Source organism: Camelus ferus, chromosome 16 (assembly GCF_009834535.1).
Source record: "Camelus ferus isolate YT-003-E chromosome 16, BCGSAC_Cfer_1.0, whole genome shotgun sequence".
NCBI classification, from domain to species: Eukaryota; Metazoa; Chordata; class Mammalia; order Artiodactyla; family Camelidae; genus Camelus; species Camelus ferus.
This window is the reverse complement of record NC_045711.1, coordinates 5,817,156-5,843,488: the sequence shown is the minus strand read 5'-3', so window position 1 is coordinate 5,843,488 and position 26,333 is coordinate 5,817,156. Positions and strand designations below refer to the sequence as shown.

At 37.6% G+C, this 26,333-nt stretch overlaps 1 protein-coding gene across 1 annotated transcript in view; it reads right to left on the bottom strand.

Annotated features, from left to right (window-relative positions):
- HSF5 (heat shock transcription factor 5) overlaps positions 1 to 25,947 on the bottom strand; it is a 28,852-nt gene extending 2,905 nt beyond the window's left edge. The window contains exons 1-5 of the mRNA XM_032498410.1: positions 25,264 to 25,947; positions 20,068 to 20,442; positions 11,754 to 11,851; positions 8,792 to 9,313; positions 6,836 to 7,013 (exon numbers count right to left, since the gene is read on the bottom strand). Coding sequence (XP_032354301.1) covers positions 6,836 to 7,013; positions 8,792 to 9,313; positions 11,754 to 11,851; positions 20,068 to 20,442; positions 25,264 to 25,834 — 1,744 coding nt within the window. The 5' untranslated portion in view covers positions 25,835 to 25,947. The remainder of the gene's footprint in view (positions 1 to 6,835; positions 7,014 to 8,791; positions 9,314 to 11,753; positions 11,852 to 20,067; positions 20,443 to 25,263) is intronic.
- Positions 25,948 to 26,333: the final 386 nt, after the last annotated feature.

Sequence of the window (26,333 nt, the reverse complement as noted above, 5' to 3'; positions counted from 1 at the left end):
ATCTAGAATTAAATCAATAAAATTTCAATTAAAAAACACACTAAAAACAAATAAACAAAACAGAAAAAAAACCAAATACATGTACATGTATGTTCAAAGCAGCACTATTCACAACAGCCAAAGGTAGAAACAGCCCAAATGCCTATCAGCAAAGATGAACGGATAAACAAATTGTGGTATATACATACAATGGAATATTATTTAGCCATAAAAAGGAATGAAGTTCGGATATACATGCTACCATGTGGATGAACCTGAAAAACATTACACTAAGTGAAATAAACCAAACACAGGTGGTCACATATTGTATGATTTCATTTATATGAAATATCCAGAGTAGGTAAATCCATAGAGACAGAACACAGATTGGTGGTTGCCAGTGGCTTGGGGGAAGAAGGAACAGGGAGCAACTGCTTAATGAATATAGGATTTTCTTTTGGAGTGATGTAAATGTTTGTAAACTAGGTAGAAGTAGAGGTTGTATCAACATTGTGAATGTCCTAAATGCCTCTGAACTTCTCACTTTATTTTTATTTTTTTAACTTTTTTTATTGAGTTACAGTCATTTTACAATGTTGTGTCAAATTTGAACTTCTCACTTTAAAATGGTTAATTTTATGTTATGTGAATTTCACCTAAAAATGTATATTCTCCTATCAGTTTGAATGATCATACAAAAAGAAGAGGAAAGCAGAAAATGGCTATTAAAAATAAAACTCATAACCAAACTCATATCTGTTTTCAATGTCAGAACATAGTAACAAGATACCGAATGATTATCTGTAGTAAGACACAGGCAGTTCCCAGCTACAGCAGAGCAGACCTGTAGAGGACACCACGTGTGTGCCCCCGCTGTACCTAGCACAGAATCAACCCAGGGCAGCTGTCAAAAAGCACTCATGAAAAGAAACCTGGAGGGTGGTTTGACTCCCCAAATGTTCAAAACGTATCTTTTGGTGGCTAGTTAAAAGATGGCTCATAGAGACAGAAAGTAAAATAGTGGTTTTCTGGGGACTGGGGGGAAGAGAGGAATAGGAATTGTTTAACGACCACAGAGTTTCAGTTAACCGAGATGAAAGGAGTTCTGGAGATGGGTCCTGGTGATGGTAGCAGAACAACGTGGATGTGCTTAATGTCACTGAACTACACACTTAAAAATGGTTAAGATGGTAAACTATGTTATATGTATTTTACTACAATTTTTAAAGACTGCTTTTTTCCAAGGATTTTTTAAAATGTATATCAGTCAGACAACAGTGTATCTGATGGAAGAAAAGGTAATTCATTCATTCAGCAAACATCAAGTGCCACAGGTAATATTCCAGGTGCTAGAGATTCAGCAATGAACAAAAACAAAATCCTTGCTCTCATGTAACTGACCTTTTAGAAAGGGAGAAAAATAATAAGTATAAAAATGTTACATAGTAATAAACACTATAAAAGAAAAAGAAAAATAAAGAATAGGAACTGAGGGAGGGCAGGACATGGGGAACAGTGTGCTGTAACAAACTGCACGGTCACAAAGGTTCCTATGATGAGCTGGCATTTGAGTAGAGAACTGAATGAAATGAAGGAACAAGCATGTGCATAACAGGGTGAAGAACATTTCGGGCAGAGAGAACAGCAAGTGTGAAGGCTTGGCGTGCTCAAAGAATACTAAGAGCCTGCTGTGGCTGGAATAGATGAGGAGATGGAAGGTGGTAGAAGATAAAGTCAGAACAGTTGCCAGGGGCCAAATATAATAAGGATTTTTAGATTTTATTCTAACTATGATGGAAAACCACTAAAAAAATTTAAACAGGGAAATAATTTAAAAGCATCACTCTGATTGCTATGTAGAGAAAAAACTGTAGGGGCACACAGAGGAAGCAGAAAGATCAAGGTAGGAGGTGGTTGTGGCTTGGACCATGGTGAGAGCATGTACAGGTGATGAGAAATGCTCAGATTCTGGTCTACACTGAGATAGAGCTGACAGGATTTGCTCATGGGTTGGATGTGGGATGTGAGAGAAGAGAGTCAAGGAAGATTTCAAGATTTCCGGTTGACTAGAGGTGACTAGAAGTACTATTTCCTGAAATAAGTAAGGCTGGGGAAAGGGAGGGATTTTATTGCATTTGGGACACTATCGGACACCCAGACAAAGCACAGGAAATGAGGTATGCCCAGGTGGAAGTTCAGACAAGACTGAGACTTAAGATAAAACTTAGACGTCATCACTATAAAGATGATCAAAGCAATGAGATTTGCTGAGGTAACCTAGGAATCGAACAGAGAGAAAAGAAAAGAGGTCCAAGAATCGAGCTCTGGGACTCAATATTTAGAAGGCAGGGAAGATAAAGAAGTTGCAGTAAAAGAAACTATGGAGTGGCCAGTGAGGCTGAAGGAGAACCAGGAAAGCGTGATGCTCCAGAAGCAAGGTGAAGAAAGTACTTCAGGAAGGTTGAGGTAGTCTGTTCAAATGCAGCCGAGGGAGGAAGGCTATGGCTCAAGTGGTAGAGCGCATGCTCAGCACCCAAGAGGTCCTGGGTTCAATCCGCAGTACCTTCTCCAAGCGGAAATCAATGAAGAAACCTAATTACCTCCCCCTTGTGAAAAAACGAACAAACAATACAAGCCAGATGCAGCTGAAGCAGAGTAAAATGGGAACTGGGGCAACAGGGTGGAAACAGGAAACCTCAACCAGAGCACCACCAGTGGTGGAAACAGGAAACCTCAACCAGAGCACCGCCAGTCGTGTAGCAAGAATGAAAACCTAACTGGAAAACCTGGCTGAGATAAGGGTATGGTTTCAAGGAGCTTTTCTCTAAGGGGAACAGAAAAATGGAGCATCAGCTTGATAAAAATATGAAGGAAAGGTGAGGGGAATTACTTTTAATAGAACCTATGTTTGTATGTTGACGGAAATTATCTAACATAAAAGGTAAATGTGATTATTGAAGAGCAACGGGGGTAACGGTAACCGCTAAATCAGTGAGTACACAAAAGGGGATGGGATTTTGTACACAAATGGAAGGACTGGCCTTTTTCCTCTGGAGCAGGAGGAAAGGCAGAGTGTAGGGTTACACAAGTGGTAGACTGACAGATTTGTTGGTAGAAAGATAGGCAAGTTCTCTTCTAGCTCCTTCTGTTTTCTGTCAAATAAGAAATAAGGTCAAAGCTGAGAATTAAGAGAGAGAAGGAAAGGTGTCAACTGGAGAAGAGAGAAGATATGAATGATAGAGTGGCTTTGGAAAATGGGGGTGTATGAGTAGGGAAATATTACAGGATTGCTCACAACACTAGGAACCCACATAAATTTAAAGTGAGACCAGTCATTTGAAAAGTACTTAACAGTAAAAAGCATCAAAATAGTAAGTATAAATACTGCTAAAATTTTGTTACTGCCATGTACTGACCACTCATTATGTACCAGGCACCATACTAAGCCAGTGATATGTTTTATATCATTATTATCTTCATTTTATAGATAAAGAAACTGAGGCTCAGTAAAGTTAGGTAAATATGTCTAAGTTACCACAGTATATGGCAGAATCCAGATTTTAATGTAGTTTTTCAATACCAAAAGCTTTCTTCCTATTGACTGTCATACTGCCTGTAACAGATAGAATATAAATCTTACACTCACTTTGGTTAATGTCTCTTAATGTCACAGGACTTTGCATATAGCCATGTTTTCACAGACCAATTTTAAGGAGGAATAATTTGCAACTTCATGAATTGTATTTCTCCTTACATTTTCATTACAAAAGCTGGCTTTTCAGCCAAGAGATTCTAGTTTAAGCATAAGTCATTTGCTCCCTGCCCCTAATAAAATGATAATGTGATTAGATGTCATAATAATGCCAACATTTCACAACTCTGCTGTTTCACAGCAGGAAGCCAAGGTCAATTAAGACTCATCTATCAACATCACTGACCAAAGGACATAGCTTTATTAGAGAAAAAAAAAAGGAAGAGTTAAAAAAGATAATTAATGTGCTAATTATTTTATCAGTTACACTTATAACCATCGTATGTAGTGAAAGAGAGGAAATTATTATTTTAACAGTAGGCACCAGAGTTCCTCCTGGGTAGGTAGCTGTCTTTGTTGAGGAATATATCTTCACAAGTTGTTTTGGTTTGGCAAGATAGACATTAGGAAACAGAAGAGATACCTAACCTTCTCTGCCTAAGACACACAACGCAGGGCCTGGTGATATCAGAGAAGAGAGGGTACGATGCTAGCACAGGGACAGAGGACAACATGGCAGGAGGCCACACTGACCAGTGATAAGGAAAGGTGGAAAACTGTAAAGGGACTGAAGGCCTCTTGAAAAGGACAGCTTACATTCCATTTTAAATTATTTGCAGTATTTGAAATGCAAACCTTTTCTACCTTGCCTATTCTTCAGAAAAGTGTGCTATACAAATAAATACCAGATGTAAATGTTTGGGGGAGGGGACAAATCAAAGGAAGGGGGCTCAGCTCCGCACCTGGAACGGCACAGAACAGACAGGAGACAACAGCTTTAGCAGGTGATATTTTAAAATAACCATACCAGTCTTCTCATACTTCCTGTCTGCACGTTATACCTTTTTCCATCTACTTACTTTCAACCTGCGTGTCTCCTGCAGCCAGCCTATAGTAGGAGTTTGCTCTTTTATCTACTCCAGCAATCTCTGCCTTTGAATTAGAGATTTTAAGACCATTTACATATAATAATTGTATTGGTTGAATTTAGGTCAACCATTTTATTTTATTTTCTTTGTCCTCATTTTTCATTCCTTCCTCCTTTTTTTTTTTTTTTTTTTTTGGATTATTTCTATTGTGTTGGTGATTACCCCTGGAAACAACAGTACGTATCCTTGTTTCTTTCTGCCTGAAGAACACCCTGTAGAATTTCCTTTAGTGCTTATCTGCTGTGGCACATGCTCTCGATTTTGTCTTTACCTGAAAATGTCTTCATTCTGCCATCATTATCAAAGGATCTTTTTGCTGGGTAGAGATTTCTAGGACTACCGATTTCTTTCAGTATATTAAAAGTTTGATTCTACTCTTTTCTGGCTTCCACTGTTACTCTTCAGAAATAAGTTGTTAGTCTAACTCAGGGGTGGGCAAATTATGACTCTGGGTCAAACTGGGCCCAGCACTTGTTTTTCAAATAAAGTTTTACTGGAGCATAGCCACAACCATTCACTTATGTATTATCTATGGCTGCTTTTATGCTACAATGGCAGAACTGAATGGTTAAACAGATCACATGGTACATAAAGACAGAAAAACAGACCAATGGACTAGAGTAAGGAGACCAGAAATAAACCTTCATATATATATATATATGGTCAGACGATCTTAGACAAGGACGCCAAGACTACTCAGTGGAAAAAGGTGTCTTCAACAAATGGTACTGGGAAAACTGATGTCCACATGTAACAGAATGAAGTTGGACGCTTATCTTACACCATCTACAAACATTAACTCAAAATGAATAAAAGACTTAAATGTAAGACCTTTAAACTATAAAACTCCTGAAAGAAAACATAGTGGAAAAAACTTCATGACACTGGACTTGGCAATGATGTCTTGGATATGACAACCAAAATCACAGGTAACGAAAGCAAAAATAGACAAATGGGACTACATCAAACTTTAAAACGTCTGTGCATCAAAGTACACAATCAACAGAGTGATTGTGAGTAGAATATTAGCTACATTAATTAATGTGATCTTGAACAAGTTATTTATCCTCTCCAAGCTTAAGTTTCCTGATTTTTAAGACAATGACAATACCGCTTTCATCAAATTTATTACATGGCATAAAAATGGGTATGAGGTAAATATTCATCACTGTCCTTTTCTAAATTGCCTTCAAAGTCTATGCCATTGTTTTGAACATCTTCAGTGGTATTAAGAAATCTTAATTCTTGGTCATGGATTGGACCATATACTTAACTAAAAGCAATAGTGCAAGCTAAGTTTAACGAATGAGATGAATGATCTAGACAGCTTTTAGTCGAAAAGGCATTCTGCAGAAAGAACCCTATGAGTCTGAGCAACATCTTGATCATATCACTATTAGTTTACCTTTTGGAGAAATTATCACAGATGTTCCCAACATTTCCAATTTTTATAGGTTAAAACGATTGTGTGACCTTACTGATTAATTCACTGAATTGTATGCCTCTGACATGCATATAATGGGAGAATATTCAAGTTGTCCATTGAAGACTTTGATGACTTGGTTTTAGGTTATGTAAGAAACATGTTTTACTAGATGTCACGACTTTCCTAAAAAAGTGATTCTGTCCAATTTCCCTAAAGAGTAGCACAAACTGTATGTGCCTAAAACAATCACTAACATTGGGCTCCTACAAACCACAAGAAAAATAATCCCATTAATACAACCATACTTTACAGTAATCTTTATAATATGTTCAGGACAATGTCTTTAATGTCCATCTAATTTTCCTGCCACAATTTAAGCACATTTCCTCTTGTACTGTGGTCAGTTAATAAGAAATACTTCTATAATTACAAAGTCTTTGGAATCTGAAGCAGTTATTAAACCACCCTTCATCCTTACATTTTCCAAGTTAAATAACCTAAATTCCTTTGCTTTTAGCTAATATGTTCTCCTTTCAAAAGCTCATATTCTTACATGTAATAATGGAAAATAACTTTTACATACCTTACAAGGATAATTAAGAAAAAAGTTATATTAGTTATATTAAACAGCAATGTGATAAGTATATATTATAATTATGAATAATAAATGAAGACCAGAAAAATTGTCATTCATTATTAATTCTACACTGTGATTCTACTCCTAGCATTCTAGAGCACAGTAATCCTTACCAGGGGACTTTCCTTGCTGTGAGTTGCTTCTTCGTTCTCTGTATCTGGCTGGAGTGGATAAACCTGCATCTTTACTACGCTTGCTAGCAGGCCCCACTTCTGAAATAAGGAATCCCATCTGTTCTGAAGGCAAGATATTCTCAGGTGGATTGGTCTGGCATTTTGTACTGGCATCCACCTAAAATGTTAAACCCACTCATTATTCTGAATTTCCCCCAAATATCTACTAAAAGTTAAGATATTCTATCAGAGGAGTTCTATTATAGAAACATGATCCAATAAATACGATTGTAAGGCTTTTCATCCTGACGAATGATACCATCTTTGACTTTGTTAAGCTAATCTGAGTATTTGGTAGCAAGACGTGTATTTCCCTATACACAAACCACTGAACTGTCTATGGAGCTAAAACATTTACTTATGATCAGAGGAAGATTTACCGCGAAGCTGGATTTCTTTTTTTTTTTTTTTTTCGGTAAAATTCACACACACAAAAATTTACAATACCATTATTTTTTCCCACTTTGGCATCCCTTCCATCAGATTTTCCATCTTGGTAATATCAGAATGGCCATAGGCATGATCCTGTTGAATGATGTCAGTAAGGCTGTGAACACTTTATTCTATTAATTTTGTATTCTTTGTCTTAATGAGACCCTCTAAATTGTATAAGCTTCAGCTCCTATAAAATCTAGACCTGCCCTGCTTATGAGATATGAATTTCTGTTAGAGTTCTTTAAAATGTTTTCTTTAAAATGTCAAATCCCTTTGTCAAAGTGATCAACTTCTAAAATACTCTACTTGTTTATGAATTATTTTAAAATAAAACCATGTAATGAAATAAAGCTGAAAGTTTAAAACACAGCTTTCAAAAGCTGTGATACTCAAATTTTTTAAAAGAAAAAGCAACTGTGTGAATGCAATGTTAAGGTATGAAATCTAGTATTTTGAATGTGACTATGAAGGAACAAAGACGAATTTCATGTTCTTTCCACAGGCATATTTGAAACATAATGGGCCTATCTTTGATCTATTGAATTTATAATATTATTTTAATACATAGTATGTTGGGTCACAACAGTTGGCTCGAAAAGGACAATGAGTTGATAGAAACCTTAAGACATTTGGATCTAAAGTTATAGCTAAAAAAGAATACGTTTTGAAACACTGCCAAAGGTCATCTTGGGAATCTCTAACAATGAAGATATTTTCAATTCCATTAAAGAAAAAAAATCCAAAATGAAAAAATACATGTATCAGGCTAAGATCAAGAAAAAAAAATTTAAAGTAGGAAAAAATAATCACAAAAAGTGATTTTAATTTGGATGTACTTTTATTATTTAGAATCAGTATTTTTTCATTTTCTGGTCATAAATTAGCAGCAATAAAGGAATCAAGTTCCTACCTTCAGAACATATCTCTCAAACTAGAGTCAGAATTCTGCTTTAGGAATGAGAATATTAGTAAGGAAATTCAAACACAGTATGCTCCCAAGTCAAATTAGAATGCAATGATGCTGTAAAAAAGTATGAAAACACCTCCAGCCATCTCCTTACCTCCATGCTACAAACGGCTTCGGAAGTCCTGATATTATCTACGACAAAAACCGTCCCTTCTGAATAGCCAGGCACATCTACTAGTCCATCCAAATTAAGTTAGAAAGCAAAACTCAAGGGATGTTTTTAACATGAAAATAAGTCCTGCACCACAGTGTTCAATCAGACTGCCTCTCTAGAGGTTGACTTCAGACCATAACATAGTGAGAGGATGCCTGAGGGTTAAGGTTACTTCTTTCAGAATCGTCTGTGCAGAACTACTGAGACATGATCCTTCTGGAAAGCGTAATAAACTTATTAAACCCAGATAAAATCCAGGCAAAGCCTCCACTAGAAGAGTCTTTAGCAAGAGGCACTAAGCACCTTTGACATTTATCAGGATTTTTTCTTTGCCTCTTACCTGGTGTGTGCTGAACGGTAGCCCTTCCTGCACAAATACTACTGAAGTTGGAGATGGATTATGACTTAGCTGCTCCTTCAGTTTGACATGAGCTTGCTGGATGGCTGCAGATTCCTGCATTGTAGTATTTTCAACAGGCTGAGCTGTATGGATGGTATAGATGTACTCGGGTGACTGTGGTAGAGAGCAGGTAATTGCTTGTTCTGTTCCGACCACAAAAGACGTAATATCTGAGCCTACAGGAGTGAGTGGCTCCAGCTGGCTAGCCTGACTTGTGAAAGATGGATTGCTGCTGTTTGAGTTAGCTAGGATATGTTGGCCTCTGTTAGACTGAGATGTTGAGCACTGATTCTCAACAGGTTCCACCTTTACCATCTCCAATTTAGGGGAGGAATGCAACTCATCTACTATTTGAAAAACAGCCTCTAGGTTTACTTCTGTCTTTTTATTTTCATCAGTAGCACTGCAAGGCCAATTAGAAGGTAGAAATTCAACTGGATAGGAAGCTTGCATTGGAGGATTCTGGGAAAAGAGAAAATAGGACTGTTTGGATAGAAAATCAAGTATGAGGTTAAGGAGGAAAGCAACAACATTTAGGCTGATGAGTGCTAAACGTAAACTTAAAGCTCACTAAGGAAACTTAAATGCCAGTTTTTCAGCAGTGGTAGCTTCAATTCTATTGTTAACATTTACTCAGCAACTATTATATGTCAACCACCATAAGTTTAACACTGAAATGGACCAATAATTCTCAGGGTTAAAGTATACAAAACCAAAAAAACTACAGTACCCAAATACCGATTTGCTGTTAAATGTCTATATACCAAATTCTTCCGTAGAGGTTGACAGACAAAGCAACACTTGTATCTATCATATACTGTTTTAGGAAAGCAGAAAAGAAACATCAAACACAGGCTGCTCACAAGTCCACCAATGCTTCTACAGATTCAGAGGGAGGTACAGATATCCTGTTCCAAATGATCTGGGAAAAAATGGATGGAGTATCGAAGGTCCTTTGGTCCTGAGATTATTTACTTTTAATAATAAAATAAGAGATTTTAAAAAGCTGTCACTTTTAGACTGATAACTTTAAGATGTATTCTCTTATACATAGTACTTTGCACAGGACAGACATTCAATTACATGTTTGGTGATAAATGATCTCAAGCTAGAACACAGAATACTGAAGAGTGATGATTAAATACAACATGTAATGAGTTGATATTGCCAAATGCAGAGCTTTGCACAGAGTAGGTATTCAATAAATGTTTGTTGATTATCTCAGGTTATAAATGTAAAATATAGAAAAGTTACTATTAAATAAGACATGTAGTGAGTCCACGTTACCAAAACCACTACAAAGATTGTGTCAATGATCTGAAGGATACTAATGCCAAATAATATAAATATAGATGGTTTAAGCATCAAGCTATTCTACTATCGGTGATAGCACCATTTATTGAATTCTAACTGTGTCAAGCACATGCAAAGTGCTTTACATACATTATTTCATTTAATCCTCACAAGAGGTCTATGAAATGTGATAATCTCCATTTCCAAATGATGGAACTGAAGTTCACAGAAACTTCGTAATTTACCCAAAGTCACAATGAAGTAACTGGCACAGCCGGGTTTCAAATCTAGGTTTGTCTGACTCAAAGAGTTGTGGCTCTTAACCATTATAATATACTGACCATTCATGCACACTCTCACTGTACCTACAGTCCAACAAAACTAACTGCATTTATTTCCAGAACGGCATCTAAAATACTTCCCTTCTTTCCATTTAAAAATTTTATGTCTACTTTTCTCTATTTCCCTACAATGAACATGTATTGTCTTTTAGTAAGAAAACATCTTTAAAGGTGTTTTAAATGATTAATTTAAAACATAAACATAATCCAGATATAAACACTGACAGGGTACCTCCAGTATGACCCAGGGGAGGTAATGCCTGGGTCTACAAACAAGAGCATTTAATTTGTGGGATAGTTAGTGAAGATGAATATCCTGGACTAACATGCTTGATGATATCTGTCATTAAAAATGTCCGGCTAGGTCCCCTTGATCTGATTCTATACTCTTCAAACAACAATATGATTATAATTTGACTTCCCATGTATATTTTCTAAAAAAAAAAAAAGAAAAAGGAAAGAAAAAAGGAATGTTTTTTTGAGTACTGGAATGCCACCACTAATAAGACATTCTCTTAAGAACAGAAGCTGGTATGACTACGTGATATCAAAAGCAGGCACATAATTCAAATCTCTTACTGTAACATAAAAATACAAACATGGGATTTAATCTTACCCTAGAAACAGTCATCTACAATGTTTAAATCAAAGCAATTGTTTCCTAATAAATAATGAGACAATAACAGAAGTCCAGTGTTTACAATATTGGGGCTGAAGGAAACTACCACTTAAATTTCTCATTTTTGACATCATTTTTTCCTTTCCCCTTTAAAAAAGAAGTAACCATCTATACCATCTTGGAAGGATCTGTCATTTGGTGATTCACATACTTTGAGTTTATCTGGTATTCATTCTACTATGGAAGAGCCTAGAACAGCACTGTTCAAACTAACTTTCAGCAATGATGGAAATGTTCTCTGCCTATGCTCTAAAATTTGGTAGCCACTAGCCATACAAAACTATTGAACACTTAAAATGTGGCTAGTGTGACTGAGGAATGAATTTTAAATTTTGTTTAACTAACTTAAATTTAAATAGCTACGTGTGGCTAGTGCCTAACACTAGGCCTAGAAGACAGTGTAGGCCTGAAAGAATCCCCAGACATCATTTATATCAACTCCATTTTTTTAGAATTGGGAAAAACTGAGGCCACGATCCACAGCTTACCTCCGGTGACTCATTAAGATAAAGTTACACTTTGCAATTCTGCAAGGTCAACAGTACTGCACCCGAGGCACAGGGGTCGTCCACTGTTCCAAGACTCTCACCTGGAAGTAGTTGCAGTGTGCGTAGGAAGAGGCCGCGGGGGTGACACAGCTACTGAGCGCGTCCATGTGGGTGGAGGGAGGGCAGCACTGCAGCACGGCTGGAACAAATCCACACACAGAAACGTCACCCCAAGTAACCCCACAGTGCTCCAGCCATTCCTCTCTCTCAACTTGGAGACAAAAATTCCAAAAGCTTTCCGTGGTGGGTGCAACAGAATATATTTCCTTCAATTAGGTGCTATTATTTGTTGGTAACAATGGTAATAAACTAATTTTAAATATTATTTAAAAGGGTCATGTCTGCTCTTATAAATGATTTCTTTAGCACTTAAACATTTTGTTGCCTTTCTAACCAACTTTTTATCCTTACTGAAAGTAGTAATTTCCTTCTGTTGAAAATATCAGGACATACTTGGAATTTTAAAATATTTATTTCAATCACTTTAATAGCAATAAACATTTGGAGGAAGGTGTGTTTTTTTAAGGATAAAATAAGTATGAAATGCTCTCCAAACATTTCTACTATTATACAATGCATCCAGTGAAATCTTTGAAAAAATGTTTTAACCATTTAGACAAGTGGTTAGGAATTCAGATCCCAGAGCCAGAATGCCTGATTTTGGAGCCTAGCTCCAAAATATTAATAGCTGTATAAATCTGAGCAAGGTTAGTCTCTGCCGGCCTCAGTTTCTGCATCCTGTAAGAAGAGGGGTGCTAATAATACCCACCTAATATGTTTGTCGTGAGGAACGAATGAGTTAATATGCATAAATCACTCAAAGGAACACTGGCATACAGTAAGCGGTCAATAAATAAATAGCTAACAATGCTACTATTTTAGCTAAGGAAATATATTTTCCAAACTTTATATTAGGATACCATGAATAGATTGAAGTCTTTGCACAGGTACAGTCATACTTACAGATGCAGTCTTAATAATAGGTTGAGCCTCCCATTTTCCAGAGAGAAACTCACCAGAATGAATGAGAATCAGTTATAACATCACACCTTTGGATTAAACAGAGGATGACATTTACTGAGCACCCACCACGGTCCAGGCACAGTCCCAAGTGCTCTACATACATTGCCTCATTTAATCCAAACAGCAACTGAATGACGTGTTAACATTACTTTACAAAAATAAGGAAACTAAAGCTCAGAGATGTTTAAAAAAATTTTGCTGAAAGTCACAAAGCTGGTAGTATCAGAGGCAACAGTCAAACTCCAAAGCACATGCTCTCTAATATATCATAATACTTCCCTAATTTTCCCTTCTTCCTAAAATGTAGTATTTTAAATTTACTAGAACTCCACTTGCTGAATATATTTAAGGTGTCTTTATTATAAGGTGGCAACTTCTTCTTTTTCGGTCCGCATTTTTCATACTTTGAGTATGCTAACAGAATTACTGAATAATCTCAGTCTGTAATCTTTGAAAGTAAATTGGCCTAAGGATTGTAGAAATTCATGGAAATGCTTCCCTATTTCTCCATTATCAACTGATTTTTAAAATATCAGAAGTTCATAAAGGTATACTAGAAATAAATATTTTCTTATTAGATCGTGTGCACTTTAAGGCACTGTATTTTGCACGTGGAAGGAAAAAATTAATATAATGGACAGAATTTTAGTTCACATACAAATACAAGGGTTGATGTTTTCTGAATCACATGATTTTAACAATTCCAGTGGTTTAAAAAGCCAGACATTACTAGGATGGCCACATAAAATTCAAGCTGTTGTCATTTCCAGTATCCTTGGAGATTATTCAGATACACAATTAACATGCTTTGAATTTGAATTTGGTTTCCCAGGACATTTGAAAGCATAAATATCCTGGGAAATAAGTTAAATCCAAAAAGCAAAACACCAAGGAGAGGTCTGCAGGATTTGTCAAAAGTGAAAAAAACTGGGATCTTTTTCTAGAGTTTTAACAGCTAAGGAAAACTGAGCCCCCTAGTGGCAGGAAAGGACTGAGTCAGGAGCTGCAGGTTTTCACCCGTCAGGGCACCATAAGTGTTCTGCTACAAATAAAGCAACGAAAGGTATCAGCTTTTCTGATACTGCTATGATCTGACTCTATTGGTTACACATTTTGAATAGCTGTTAAAGTGTACCTTAAAATAAATTTCTTGGAGAAATAAAACAGAATATACAACAGAGAATATATTAATATATATTTGACAGCTGATTTGGTATCTAAGGAAACAGCAGCAAAACAGTGAATGTCCTTTACAGTGTCCAGCTACAAACAGAAAGTAGAAAGGTACCTGCACGAAGGGAGGTCTTGAAAAGATAATCCACAAAGATTTCTCAATGGCTATTTCCTTACCAGTGCAGTCCTACTTCGTATAGTCAACAAAACAGAACAAAGCAAGGTATCAGTAAGCTTACGGAGTATGAAAACCTAGCTATTAAAGTGCAACTGTGTGCTTAATACATGACAAATTAATCTAATGTATTATGAAACCATTGTGAGAGCACTAACACTTACACAACTGAGTTTATCACTATGTCCTAAGACACATTCATCTGCATAAAGATCTTCCAGTGTCTTCCTGAAGGCAGTGTTCACTTAAGGGCATTAAATTGCATGTAGAATAAAAACTGGAAATAATGAACAGAATTCTATTTCAGATCTAAGAGTTGATCACATTTTTAGAAACAATTCTAGTAATAAAGTAAAGCCAGGATTACTAAAACTTTATCAAAAGGTAAACATTTTCACTTCCACTACAGGTTAGGACAAGTTCATACACTTTATCCTACGGAGGTAGTTCAAATCTTAATGAAAATGTTTTAGACCTAAATCTACTCCAGAATAGTACAGTGTCAACAGTGAGAAAATAACCAATATAAATACAAAAAAGGAAACACATACTAAAAGTAAATTTATTTCAAGGTGAGTTACTACAGCAACTCGAAACCCAACAGCTCACTTATGGTGAGGTGAAGAAATGGCATTCTAGGCACACACCCCAAAGTGAAAGCAGAGCAGATCAGTGTGTGACCATGTCCACGGCAGCACTACGCACAACAGCCAAAAGGTGGAAGAGCCCAGCGTCCACCAACAGACGAACAGATAAACTACATGTGGTACATTCATATGGACATTTGTGGGGAATTATTCAGCAATAAAAAGGAAAGAAAATTTGACACATACCACAATATCAGTGACTCTTGAAATAAGTGAAATAAACTAATCATAATGGGACAAATAAATGATTCCTCTTAAATGAGGTCCCTAGAGCTATCAGATTCTTCGAGACAGAAAATAGAATGGTGGCTGCCAGAAGATGGAGGGGGGAAGATGAAGTTAGTGTTTAACGGGTAGAGTTTCAGGTGGAGGAAGATGAAGTAGTTCTGGAAATGAATGGATGGTGGTGATGCTAGCACAACACTGGGAACGTATTTAATGCCACAGAACTGTACACTTAAAAATGATTAAAACGGTAAATTCTATGCTATGTGTGTTTTACCTCACTAAAAAGAAAGGAAAACATAATTGCGCTTTTGCTTAGTGTCTCCTTGCAGCTAAAGAGAACTTCCTGGTGTATCTGAGCCAAGTCTCTCTTTCAATAAGAACAAAATCAGGCCTTTTCAGAGAAACTGACAATACAGGCTACCTGAGCACAATACTACCAGCATCAGAGGCTCTTCTAACTCGAGTCTTTGTTTATGTACACTATGTAGGATTAGAAGCCTAAAGATCAAGTCTTTAAAATTTAAATGTACTTTCAAAAAATAAGGCAATCCTTTTTGTCTGAGTCAACTTAGAAAAATTAAAAAATAATGATATAATGTATATTTTTCAATAAACAGATCATATGTACCTTGAGGGGAAGGGTATGTCCTTTCAAATCACTTTATTCAGACTTTGAAGTGTCAATATCGAGGCTCATTTGAAAGACAGTTTTTAAAATATTTTATCCTTTATATGTAAATAGTGTTTTAAATTTTACAGTCTATTTACATACATTAATTCATTTACTCCCTGGCCCAAACTATTACTGCCATCGTATAGAAAGGGAAATTGAGGCTGAGTGGCATGAAATGATCCACGGGATGTCACACTGTCCATAGGATGATTAACTGCAAAGCTGAGACTAGAATTATTTCATTCATTCAATACATTATTAACTAAGGGTCCATTATAGCCAAGCAGCATGCTAGGTGTAAGGGGTTACAGAAATAAACTAGAGGTAGCCCCACTCCTCGGGGGCCCCAAACTGGACCTCCCACTCTGGCAGCTGCGGTACATTCTCTCTGCTTGAGCATCTTGAGTCAACAGCCCAGGGCCAGTCCCACTGCCACCAGCAGCATAGAAGGGAAGGTCCCTCCACTCATCTCTGTCATCTACCCTATCTGGAAGTAACTCTGGGGAAGAGAAATACCAGGAAAGAGTCTCTCAAAAGTAAAACGAAACAAAAAGTCCCTCTTTGTAAAACAGGCAGACAGGCAGCAGAGCACAGTGTGCCTGGATTTGTTCCCCAGCCCTGCCTCTGCCTACCCGTGCTTCAGTTTCTAATCTATAAAATGAGAATAATTTCATTCCCTATCGTATAAGGTTGTTGTAAGGATTAAATGAATTAATATTTGGAAAGTACTCAGAATAGTACCCGGTCACAGTGATTGCTATACAAATTTTATTACTTAAAATACAAGACAAAGGGCAGCTACAAATTGCTAATCACTGCTTTGAGCTTAAAACTTGGAAAAAAAGGCAAAGTTGATTTTGAGTCAATTCCGCATTATTTGTCAAAGAAGAATAATTCCTCAATACAGGATTTCCTCAAAATACAAATATGAATATATTGATATTCTTATGTATGTTCAAATATATAGAGAATGAGTAAAATGAAAAGGTCTAAAATGAAGTTTTTTATTAAAAAGATAAATTACAGTAGCACACTGTGAAAACAGCATCAGAGGAAAAAATCAAATTCAAGACAGGGTAAGACTAAAGAGAGTCAACTAATACTGGATTTACAATAGTTTGTTTTTGAAGAAGTGATGAGTGGAAAAATGTAAGCAAGCTAGGCAAAGAAAACAGATGCTTCAAGAGAGGAATGACAAATGTAAGAAAGAATTCAGATGAGCCAATTTATGAGTCAGTCTAATAGCAGTTTTTTAGTCTCAAATGTTTGGCTTAACTAGAGAAAAATTTATCACGTATTACAAAATTCAAAATTTACTGGTTATACTATTTGAAGACCAGATCCAAGTTTATTTCAACATAACTAATTTTTAAATGAAGTGGAGTACTGTTTTTTTTTTAACTAAAATTTGATCCAAATCTTGACTCATATATTTCACTCTGAAGGGCTTCAAGTATGACCATTATTCCAAAATCAGTTACTTTATTAGGACTTAGAGAGTAGAATCTAGGGGTGATTATTATCCTGCCTCTGAGGATAATATTCTATTTAACTTTGGGAAAGTCATTTGCAAAGCTCTTCATAAACAGGTACTCACTGAATATTGGTTAAATTGCTCACTACTTTTTACTTCCTTTGCCTAAAATTTGGAGGAATTAAGTACTTGTACAGTATTTTTTTTTTTTTGGCACTTTCTTTTCTACAGCAGGTCTTTTGTATTTAACAACACTTTTTGTTTACATAGTACTTCAGAACGTTCAAAGCAGTCTTGCCTACATTATATCATAGAACTACTCTATATATTAGAAGTCAGCATGAAATTATGAGATTTCTTATTCTCATGACCTCAGCAACTTTAGTCATTTTAGTTATCCCTAGTAAAGTTTATTTATTTTTGGAGGAGGTACTGGGGATTGAACCCAGGACCTCATGCATGCTAAGCATGTGCTCTACCACTTCAGCTATACCCTTCCCACCCCCCAGAGGGGTAATTAAGTTTATTTGTTTATTTACCTAGTAAAGAAGACAAATCAAAAACTCAGACAATACAAGATTCTGTTTCATGTGCACTATCTACTATCAAAACACCAGCAGCACTTAACTTGTTCTTTTAATGTCTTGTTCCCAGTCCTTACCTTGAACTCTTGGGAGGCAATTTTCAATTTAATTATTAAATTAATGAATTTATTTATAAACTTAAAACTAAGCTAACAAAATATTTTTAAATAACATATATCTTAAATCATCATAATTTAACAAAGAGTATTTCTATAATGAATGAATAATATTAACTAATTGTACTGTTTTCTGGTAAATAATATATAAGTAGCTCTCATAAAATTTAGAACTAGGAGCTTCCAAGAGGATTGTTTGTAACCTGGAATACGTTTTCCCATAGAAATATCATCATACCTGCTAGTATGGCTCCCAAGCCAGATTATAACCACCTGTCCCTTAACTGTGGGACTAACAGTAATACAGGATCTAGCCAACATATCTAATATGTCCATAGGAAAGTCTTTCCAAAATTCCAAATTGGAAGGCCAAGCATGTTTCTATATCTCTCTAATGCAGTCCTTCTAAATTTCAACTCCCCAGGAGCTTTTGAGTCTAACAGTTTGAGGAGGGGAGTTTGAAGGGAGGTTAGGAAAAAGAAAGAGAAACATTTATTGGTAAAAAGAGGGGAAGCAGGGGTTTTGCCCAGTTGGTGGGCGACAGAATGTAAAGCAAGTGTAAGAAAAGGTACTCTTTATATACACACATATATATATGTTCTATGGACATATGGAATGCAGTCAAAATTATAATTTAGATAGAATTACCTAATTTGTTTATTAAAATACTGGATTAAACTCCTCAGTAAAAATCTGACCCTATTTGTTGCTATACGTAAGATATATAACTTATAACATGAAATTAATCATCTTCTATTTTTAGATCACCCAGATATTTTTGTTCTTCAAAGAAGTAGCTGAAAAAAAAGAAACAGGCCTCAATCTTTTTCTATGTAAAAAAGTTTTTTAAAAGTTCTTAAAATCTCTAATAGTCAAATGATTAGAAATGCTGTATCATTTTTACTCCATATAATTCCTTCTCCTTTTCCTTCTGATTTCCACCCAGCAAAATGGTAGCAGCTCCAAAAATCTATAAAACCCAACCTAATTTACACATTGGTTTTATTGTTTTAATATTGTTAAAGTTAAACACTTTGAGAAAATAAAGCAATCCCTTTTACTGGCTAAATTTAGGTAGAATGCAATGAGCCATAATAAAAGAATATAGTTGTATGTTATCAGCTAGAAAATAGTGAGTACTGTTACAAATGGAACAGTTGCCAAATTTATAACTTTTAAAAGGCAGCAAATTATTTAACTCCCTCATCTAATTTACATTCTTTCCACTAATTTTAGCTTTTGATTTCCTCCTGCCTGGGAAAAATGGTCTAAGATAAAACTCCTAGAGATTGCTTCCAGATCTACTTATCTGAGAAAATTAATATGCCTGGAGTCTTAATTCATAGGGTAAAAGAATGCCCCATTTCCTCTCTTGCTGGTCTCTTCTGAAAGCCTTGACCCTTGAGTTGTTTCTGTTGACCTATTTCATCACTTTGTGTAAAGCATGCTACCTGAAAACACACACCACCTCTACGGTGTTTCTGCAAAACAGAAAACATGTTTGAACAAAATGGGAATGCTATTATTTTGCAAAAATGTACCCTCCCCCACAAAAAAAAAATCCTTCAGCCACAAGAAGCTAAACAGATGGTCACTATCACAAGGATTCCCAGTTAGTGACTTGAGATCTACCAGCAGAACTTCAATGCCCTTGGCTGAGCTCTAGGTCAGCTGTCACTGTCAGGGTCTTCTCTCTGAGATTCCCAGTTCTTCACTGGCTGGGATTAACACTGCAGGGACTGCACTGTCAAACCACACCATCAAATTTTTACTAAAAGAATATAACTTAGTTTTAGGAGATGGTGAGCATGCTCTTTTATTAAATTTCCTTACTGAGATACTAAAATGATTTCATTATGAGGTAATCTCACCTATAAAATTAAAAAATAGAAAATACATAATATGTACAAAAATATTTTTTTAAAAACCAAAAACCAAAGCAAAAACCTGCTACACCAAGAGCAGAGTTAGAGCAAGGTCTGGTGTACTGAGTTTTAATTTTATTACCAGGACACACTTTGAATATACAAAAGTTTCACTAAAAAAATACACCTTTATGCACCAACAGAATTTTACAACCTTTAAGAACATAAGGAAATCTTGTATGTTGCTAAAAAAATATATACTCATGAGAAATCATTGATATTTCTTAGGTGAATATTTCCTATCTTTGTTTAGGCATACAGAAATGCATTAAATATATATATAAATGTTCATTATAAAGTATCTTAAGAGAAGCCACTGAACTTGAATCTCTCATACCTGTTGGATAGTAGGCTTGGGAGTACTGCGCGGAGGGTGTGTAGTTAGTATATTTTTGGGAGGAGCTGACCATTGTTTGAGGACCTTGCTGAACATGTACGGATGTGGCACTGGGCTGCAGGGTATACGTGACCTCAGTGGGAAACCTCTGCAGTACAGAAAATGGAACCCCTTTATCTGAAAAAGTGGGAGACGTTTCCACTTGTCCTGAGTGCATTCCAAGAGAGTTCTGCCATGTTCTAGGAGGAATCGGGGTCCGATCTAAACCTTTCAGAGGGAAAGTACTGTGGTTGTGGGATGAAGTTGATACGTAGGAGTAAGGAGACAAACTATCTTGCCGGAACGACCGGTGGAATTGTCCTACAGCCACTGGTCCTGCATAAAAGAGGAAGAGCACATTTACCAATTTTATATTACACCACCTGACGTAGTAAACCAAAAGTCACAAAATACACACTATTCTTCAACTGTGAATATGCTGACTTCTCAGCCATTTTTAACACAACAGAAATGTATTGGTAAAAACAAATTCAGAATCCAGAATATGAGATTATACATACAATGCTGAAAAAGGAATCAAATTTTGTTGTGTTCTCTATACAACTGTCCTACGAGACAAAGTGGCTAAACTCTAACATTAAATCAAATGCTAAATGTCACCTTACCTTTCACCCAATTGACTGACCCAGATTTTTCCAATGCGTAAGCTACTTCCTAGAAGTTTTAGAAATTCCATTCAGTCTTTCAAATCATTTAGGAACCTTATTAATAGGTACAAAAATAAGCACTCAACCATGTACATAATATAATTACATATGGAATAAATAAAAACTATAACAGAAACAAAAAAGAAATTTAATATTCTTTGTTCTCTTTCCAGTTTTTTTATTTTAATAATAATCTTTGCAGAAAAGTCAGGCTTGAAAACTCTGACTCAGTACTCTTTTTCATTCCTTTACTCAATCAATCATTTTCCGTGGTCTTTTTTTCCTTCAGAGTATCTCTAGTCCTGTCCCTTCCTAGATATCAATGGTTCTCAAACATTGATTTACATTCGAATCACCTGGAGAGTCTGTTAAACATCCACGTACTCAGGCCAAGAGATTCCTGTATTTGCTTTTTCTTACCTAGCAAGGTATAAAGAAATTAAATAGTAGAGATGAGGAATAGAAAGGGCAGTACTATGCAATGAGGAAAAGGAAGATATAAATGTTGCAAGCTGAACTTATTTTAAAGACTATGATTTTTTTCTTTTTCATATTTATCACTCAAACATCAAAATTTACATTTACTCAACAGTCTTTGGGTATAGGGCCAAACCTTTTGTGAATACGAATCCACTGACGGAATTCCACATCATCTCTCTTGCATAAATTGCACCCATAACAGATCATATACAGGAATTTCAGTTTTAATTTCTTTACGTTGGACTAGCAACTTAAAGATCTTGTAATATGAATATAAAACCTTCTACATTTTTTGAGTTTTTTTCCCCGAACTTTGAAAGTTGTAGACTATAGTTCTTGAACATAAATAAAGCTAGCCTGACTTATTCCTCCGGAGGGCTTTATGTATTAAATTATGTGGTTCACAAATTCCTTTCAATTTGTTTTATTAAACTAATCTGTAAAACAGAGGGAAAGTCTAATTTATGTGCTACTCATCTGTTAAAGATGGCACTCAAATACCTACTTTTCCAAATACTTAAACTGTAAAACCAATCAACATGGTATAGATCTTTCACTCTAATATTTCTATAGTGTTTAACTTCCTCTAAAGAATAAAGCATTAGGGAGTGCTCTTAACCACTTCTGGTTTGGTGCTGCCTGATTCTAATTGATTTTTGCTCAAATAAACTCTTAAAATAAAATTTAATAAAGAATAAATCATTAATGCCAAAAATTAACAAATACATACATACTTATATACATACTTATATGCATAAACAATTCAGGAGCCTGGAAACTAAGAGCTCTAAATCTAATGGGAAAAAAAATCTTAGTTCAGAAGATTAAGTGTATTTAAACGATAAATACACTTAATCTTAAAAACTACTTTTCCTTTAAAACACAAAAACAATTTTTATGCTACCTGACTAGCAATTCCACATATATACACACTTTGAACTAACACTGATGATTCTTTGTCTTAAGACCTAAAGAAACATTGTTTGCTCTTCACAATAGGTATTTCTGAGGTCCCAACTACCCGCCATTTGATTTTTCCTTGGATGCTTCACATGCTAAAACATGATACTGCTATTGTGTGTGATAGCTTACTATTTCTTCTACTCTCTTCAGGGTTAAGCTGTTGAGGAATTTTCAGACTGTCAAAACTTAAGCAGATAATTAAAGAACTCTACTTTCATTTCTCAAATTCTCATTTAGATCTGAATTAAAGTATAAATTCCACTTCTATTATGGTAAACTGAGTGATGGTCAAATATTTATATATTTCAAGTGCTGCTAACATAAGGCCACTGTTAGAAGACCATTCCTTTTGATTTGTTTGTTTTTTAAAAATAAATAACTAAAACAGGCTCATCTCTTACTTATTCTTTTGTTAAGAGTTACTTCATAGGGTTTTATGCTGATCAACTTTACAGAACATCACCTGCATGTCTTCAGAACATCTAAGATATATTTGGCAAAGTTTAAATCCAGAATCCTAGGAACCTAAGGCAGACTGAATTTCTGTTCTTAAAAATTCTATTCCTTTTATGAAAGGCGATCTGAGCTAATCAATCCCCAAGAAAGAATTTGCCTCTTGCTTAAAAAAAAAGTTGCCTCTTGAGAGCCTGTTATCCCCAGGCAGAAGCAGAGTATCTACTGCTCAGACTTGTTACTTAGAGAATTTTAACAAATATCATAAAATAAATTGCCACTAAAAACAAAATAACAAGAGCGGACAAACAAAAAAGGAAAAACACATGATCCCCACATTTCTTATCAAGTACATTTTCAAAAGGTGAACAAGACAGCTGGCTCAATGGATCTAGAGAAGAGAAAACTCGGTGCTAAAGCAGAGGATTCTACTTAGAGAAAAGTATTCAAACCACAAGCTGCAGCAGAACACAGCAAACAAAACGGAAGCTACAAAGGAGCAACACAGTCGGGCACAGAACCAAGGCAAGATTCAAGCAGAATAAAAATTAGGTGAGGAAAAAATAGAAGAGTCAAGGACTTAGAACATGGAATTAAAGCAAAACAAAGTTGGACCTGTATTTTTGAACTTAGAATTACATTTCACCCAAACCAGTTAACAAAATTCCCTAGTGAACCAAGTCTATGGTGTAGACAATCCACACCTGATACATCTTCACCACATACCAACAGGCAGAATGGTAAACAACAGCAAATGCAGGAAAACTACAATAACTTAGGTCTGTATGGATTGATATATTATCTATACTGAAAAAGTATGAATTTATGTTTTTCAACAGATAATCTTTAAAATGCTGACCAACCAAGCTATACGTGAAGCAAATCAGATCCTAGATAGCTCCTGTATTTCTTTAACTAAAATGGACTTTATTCTTATAACAAATGGCTTTAAGATAGATGAGGGAAAAAAGAAAATCAGAGAAGAGAAAAAAGTGAGCAAGTTGGTTTTTACGTTCATATGCATGTATGTTCTTTCTCTGAAGTGGCTATCCTATTTTTCCAAAGAACACATTTTCCAGTCTTTTCTCCTTATGCCCACCAGATACACAATCTGAAAAACAAACATCCACGTCAGAGATTCTGCCAAAGGTATGCCACGGTATTGTCTCCACTGCCTTTCCCCATTCAGTTCCCCACCAAAATCAATGACCATCATACGGAAGTGGCTTAATATTCCTTTAGAATTCCTTTGGAACATTCCTAGGCCACTGCTATTTTTCCAACTTGTTACTAGAACTCTAACCTAATCCCTTATCTTCTAAATTCCACATGAATAAAGAACTGTCTCATTCATAACCCTGGGCCTAGGTTAAACTGAACATAGTATTACTTTCATGTGTATATTTAAAATTTTTCCGTAACTGAAAAGCAACCCAGACACCTTTATGTGAAAAGTGTCAACAGGATGAAAATGTTTCTATTACTCTCCTAGTTGTAGGTAAAGAATGAATTCTCGTTATTACGGCCTGTTGCTTTCTTGGCCTGCTGCTTCATGACTCTTTAAGCAGCGAAAGGGAATACTGCCACCCTCACCTTCCTGGAAGAGGGGGAAGAGCAGCAGAAATTAAGTTTATAAAATAATTTTCTATCACAGACTTTTTTTTTTAAACTTTGAGTAAATACAAACTTACAAAGGTTTTTTGTTTTGAAAACTTAAAGATCGGAGCCAACAGTGAAAAATTCAAAGCCTGTAAATGTGAGCATTCTAAAATCATTTTTCACTACAACTTGACAATGGTAAAGAAAATAGTGCCTTTATGTTTGTCTTAAGTTTGTCTCCCCATGACACCTTAAGCATCAGCTCTAAGCAGCTACAATGAAAGAGTTGTTTAACCAAGTCACTGTACATAGGGACAATATCTGGTAAACAACAGAATATGTTATTATATTTTCGCTCTTAAGACATAAAAACAACGTCTATCATTCTACACATTACTCCGGAACCTAAAATATGATTGTCAGAACACTTCTTCTAAGATTACTTAGGTGTGTCAGTGGGTGGAAGACCGCACATCTCCTTAAGGCCAAACTTCTACTCCAGGTACCCCGTTCACTTTCTCTTGGTTGGTATAAATGTTCTAAGTTTACTTTGCTTTGACCTGTTCCTTACTACCTTGACCTTCACCATATTCTCACCCTGTGCAGAACTCTGTTCTGCTTCCCATATGAGCAAAGGAGGCCCTTCAAGACCCAGTGTTTCAACAAAGGCCTCCTTCTTTTAGGTGTTCACCGTGGAGAGACTGGGTCTCGAGAAGGTTAATGGCTATGGAGGTTTGGAGCCCACGAGGGGTCAGGGAAGACTAAACCCAGAGGCCCCCTGGCCGCTAGTGTACACAGAAAGGCCTCAATGCTTACAGACTCTGTCCCGAGGAGGTGCTGGCGGGAAGGGGAGCCGCGCGAGTGGCTCCCGGGCGCATATCCCAGACCTCAAAGGTGAGGGTGCGGACGTGCCCTCGGAAGTGGCGGTTGCCCCCCGACGGCTGTGCGCCCGCCGCCCAGCGAGGACGGAGAAGGCAGGTCGGACGGGACTCACCATGCGGCTCGGGCCGGGGCGTCTGCGGCTCCTGGTGCTGCAGCGGGGAGGTGGAGGCCGAGGCCGAAGCCGAGGCCGACGTGATGAGGAGCCTCTGGAAGCGGTTGGGCGGGCGGCAGGGCACCTCCAGGCCGGCCGCCAGCTTGGCCTTGTTGGCGCTGGTGAGCCTCTTGAGGTGCACGAGCAGCTGCGGCTGATCGCGGCGGAAGTGCGGGCTGTGGAAGTGGTGCAGCGGCCCTTCGCCCGCCGGCCCGCCGCCGCCCGGCCCACCCGGCCCGCCCGGCACCACCTTGCGGAAGCCGTAGAGGTTGAGCTGGCGGATGAAGCTGGTAAAGTTGGTGGTTTTGAAGAGCTCGGGCTCGGCCCCAGTGCATCCGCCGCCCCCGCCGCCGCCGCCCCCGGCCCCAGGTGGGCTGAGCAGCTCGGCCTCGAAGAGCGGCTGGTCGATGAGCAGCCCCTCGCCGCGGCCGTCCCAGCGGATGGAGCGATACCGGGGGCTGTTCACCAGCCGCCACAGCTTGGCAGGGAAGTTGTTGGGGTTGATGGGGGTGGAGAGCAGCGCTTCCTCCATCGCCCCACCCGGGCCCTGGGCCTCGCCCCGCCGAGCCTGGCTCTCTCACCCCGTTCTCGATCCCTCCCGGCCTTCGCTTCGCCCTGCCCCCTCCTGCCAGCGCTGGCCGCCGCGGATCCGGGAACGGTTGGCGCACGAGCCCCCGCGGCGCCCGCCGGCGCGGCCAATGGGGCCTCGAGTTCCCGCCGCATTGCCGGACGCGGCGCGAGCCTACCCGCCCCCCGGGCTCCGCGCGGCCGGGCCACGTGCGGCGGCGGCGGCGGCGGCGGCGGCGGGGGACACGGCGGGGTAAGTCACGCTCCCTCGGCGTCCTACTCCCTCGGACCGGGCTGGGAATTGCGGCCACCAGATAGCGTTACGTCCCTCAAAGAGATCAGCCCGGTGTCCGCCGCGGAATACCGAGATCCGTGTGTTTAATTTCACCGTGGCCGGCGGGGTCGTAGGGCTTTGGAATTCACATAGTGTGCAGTGGGCGATACAAAACCGGTCATGCTCGAGA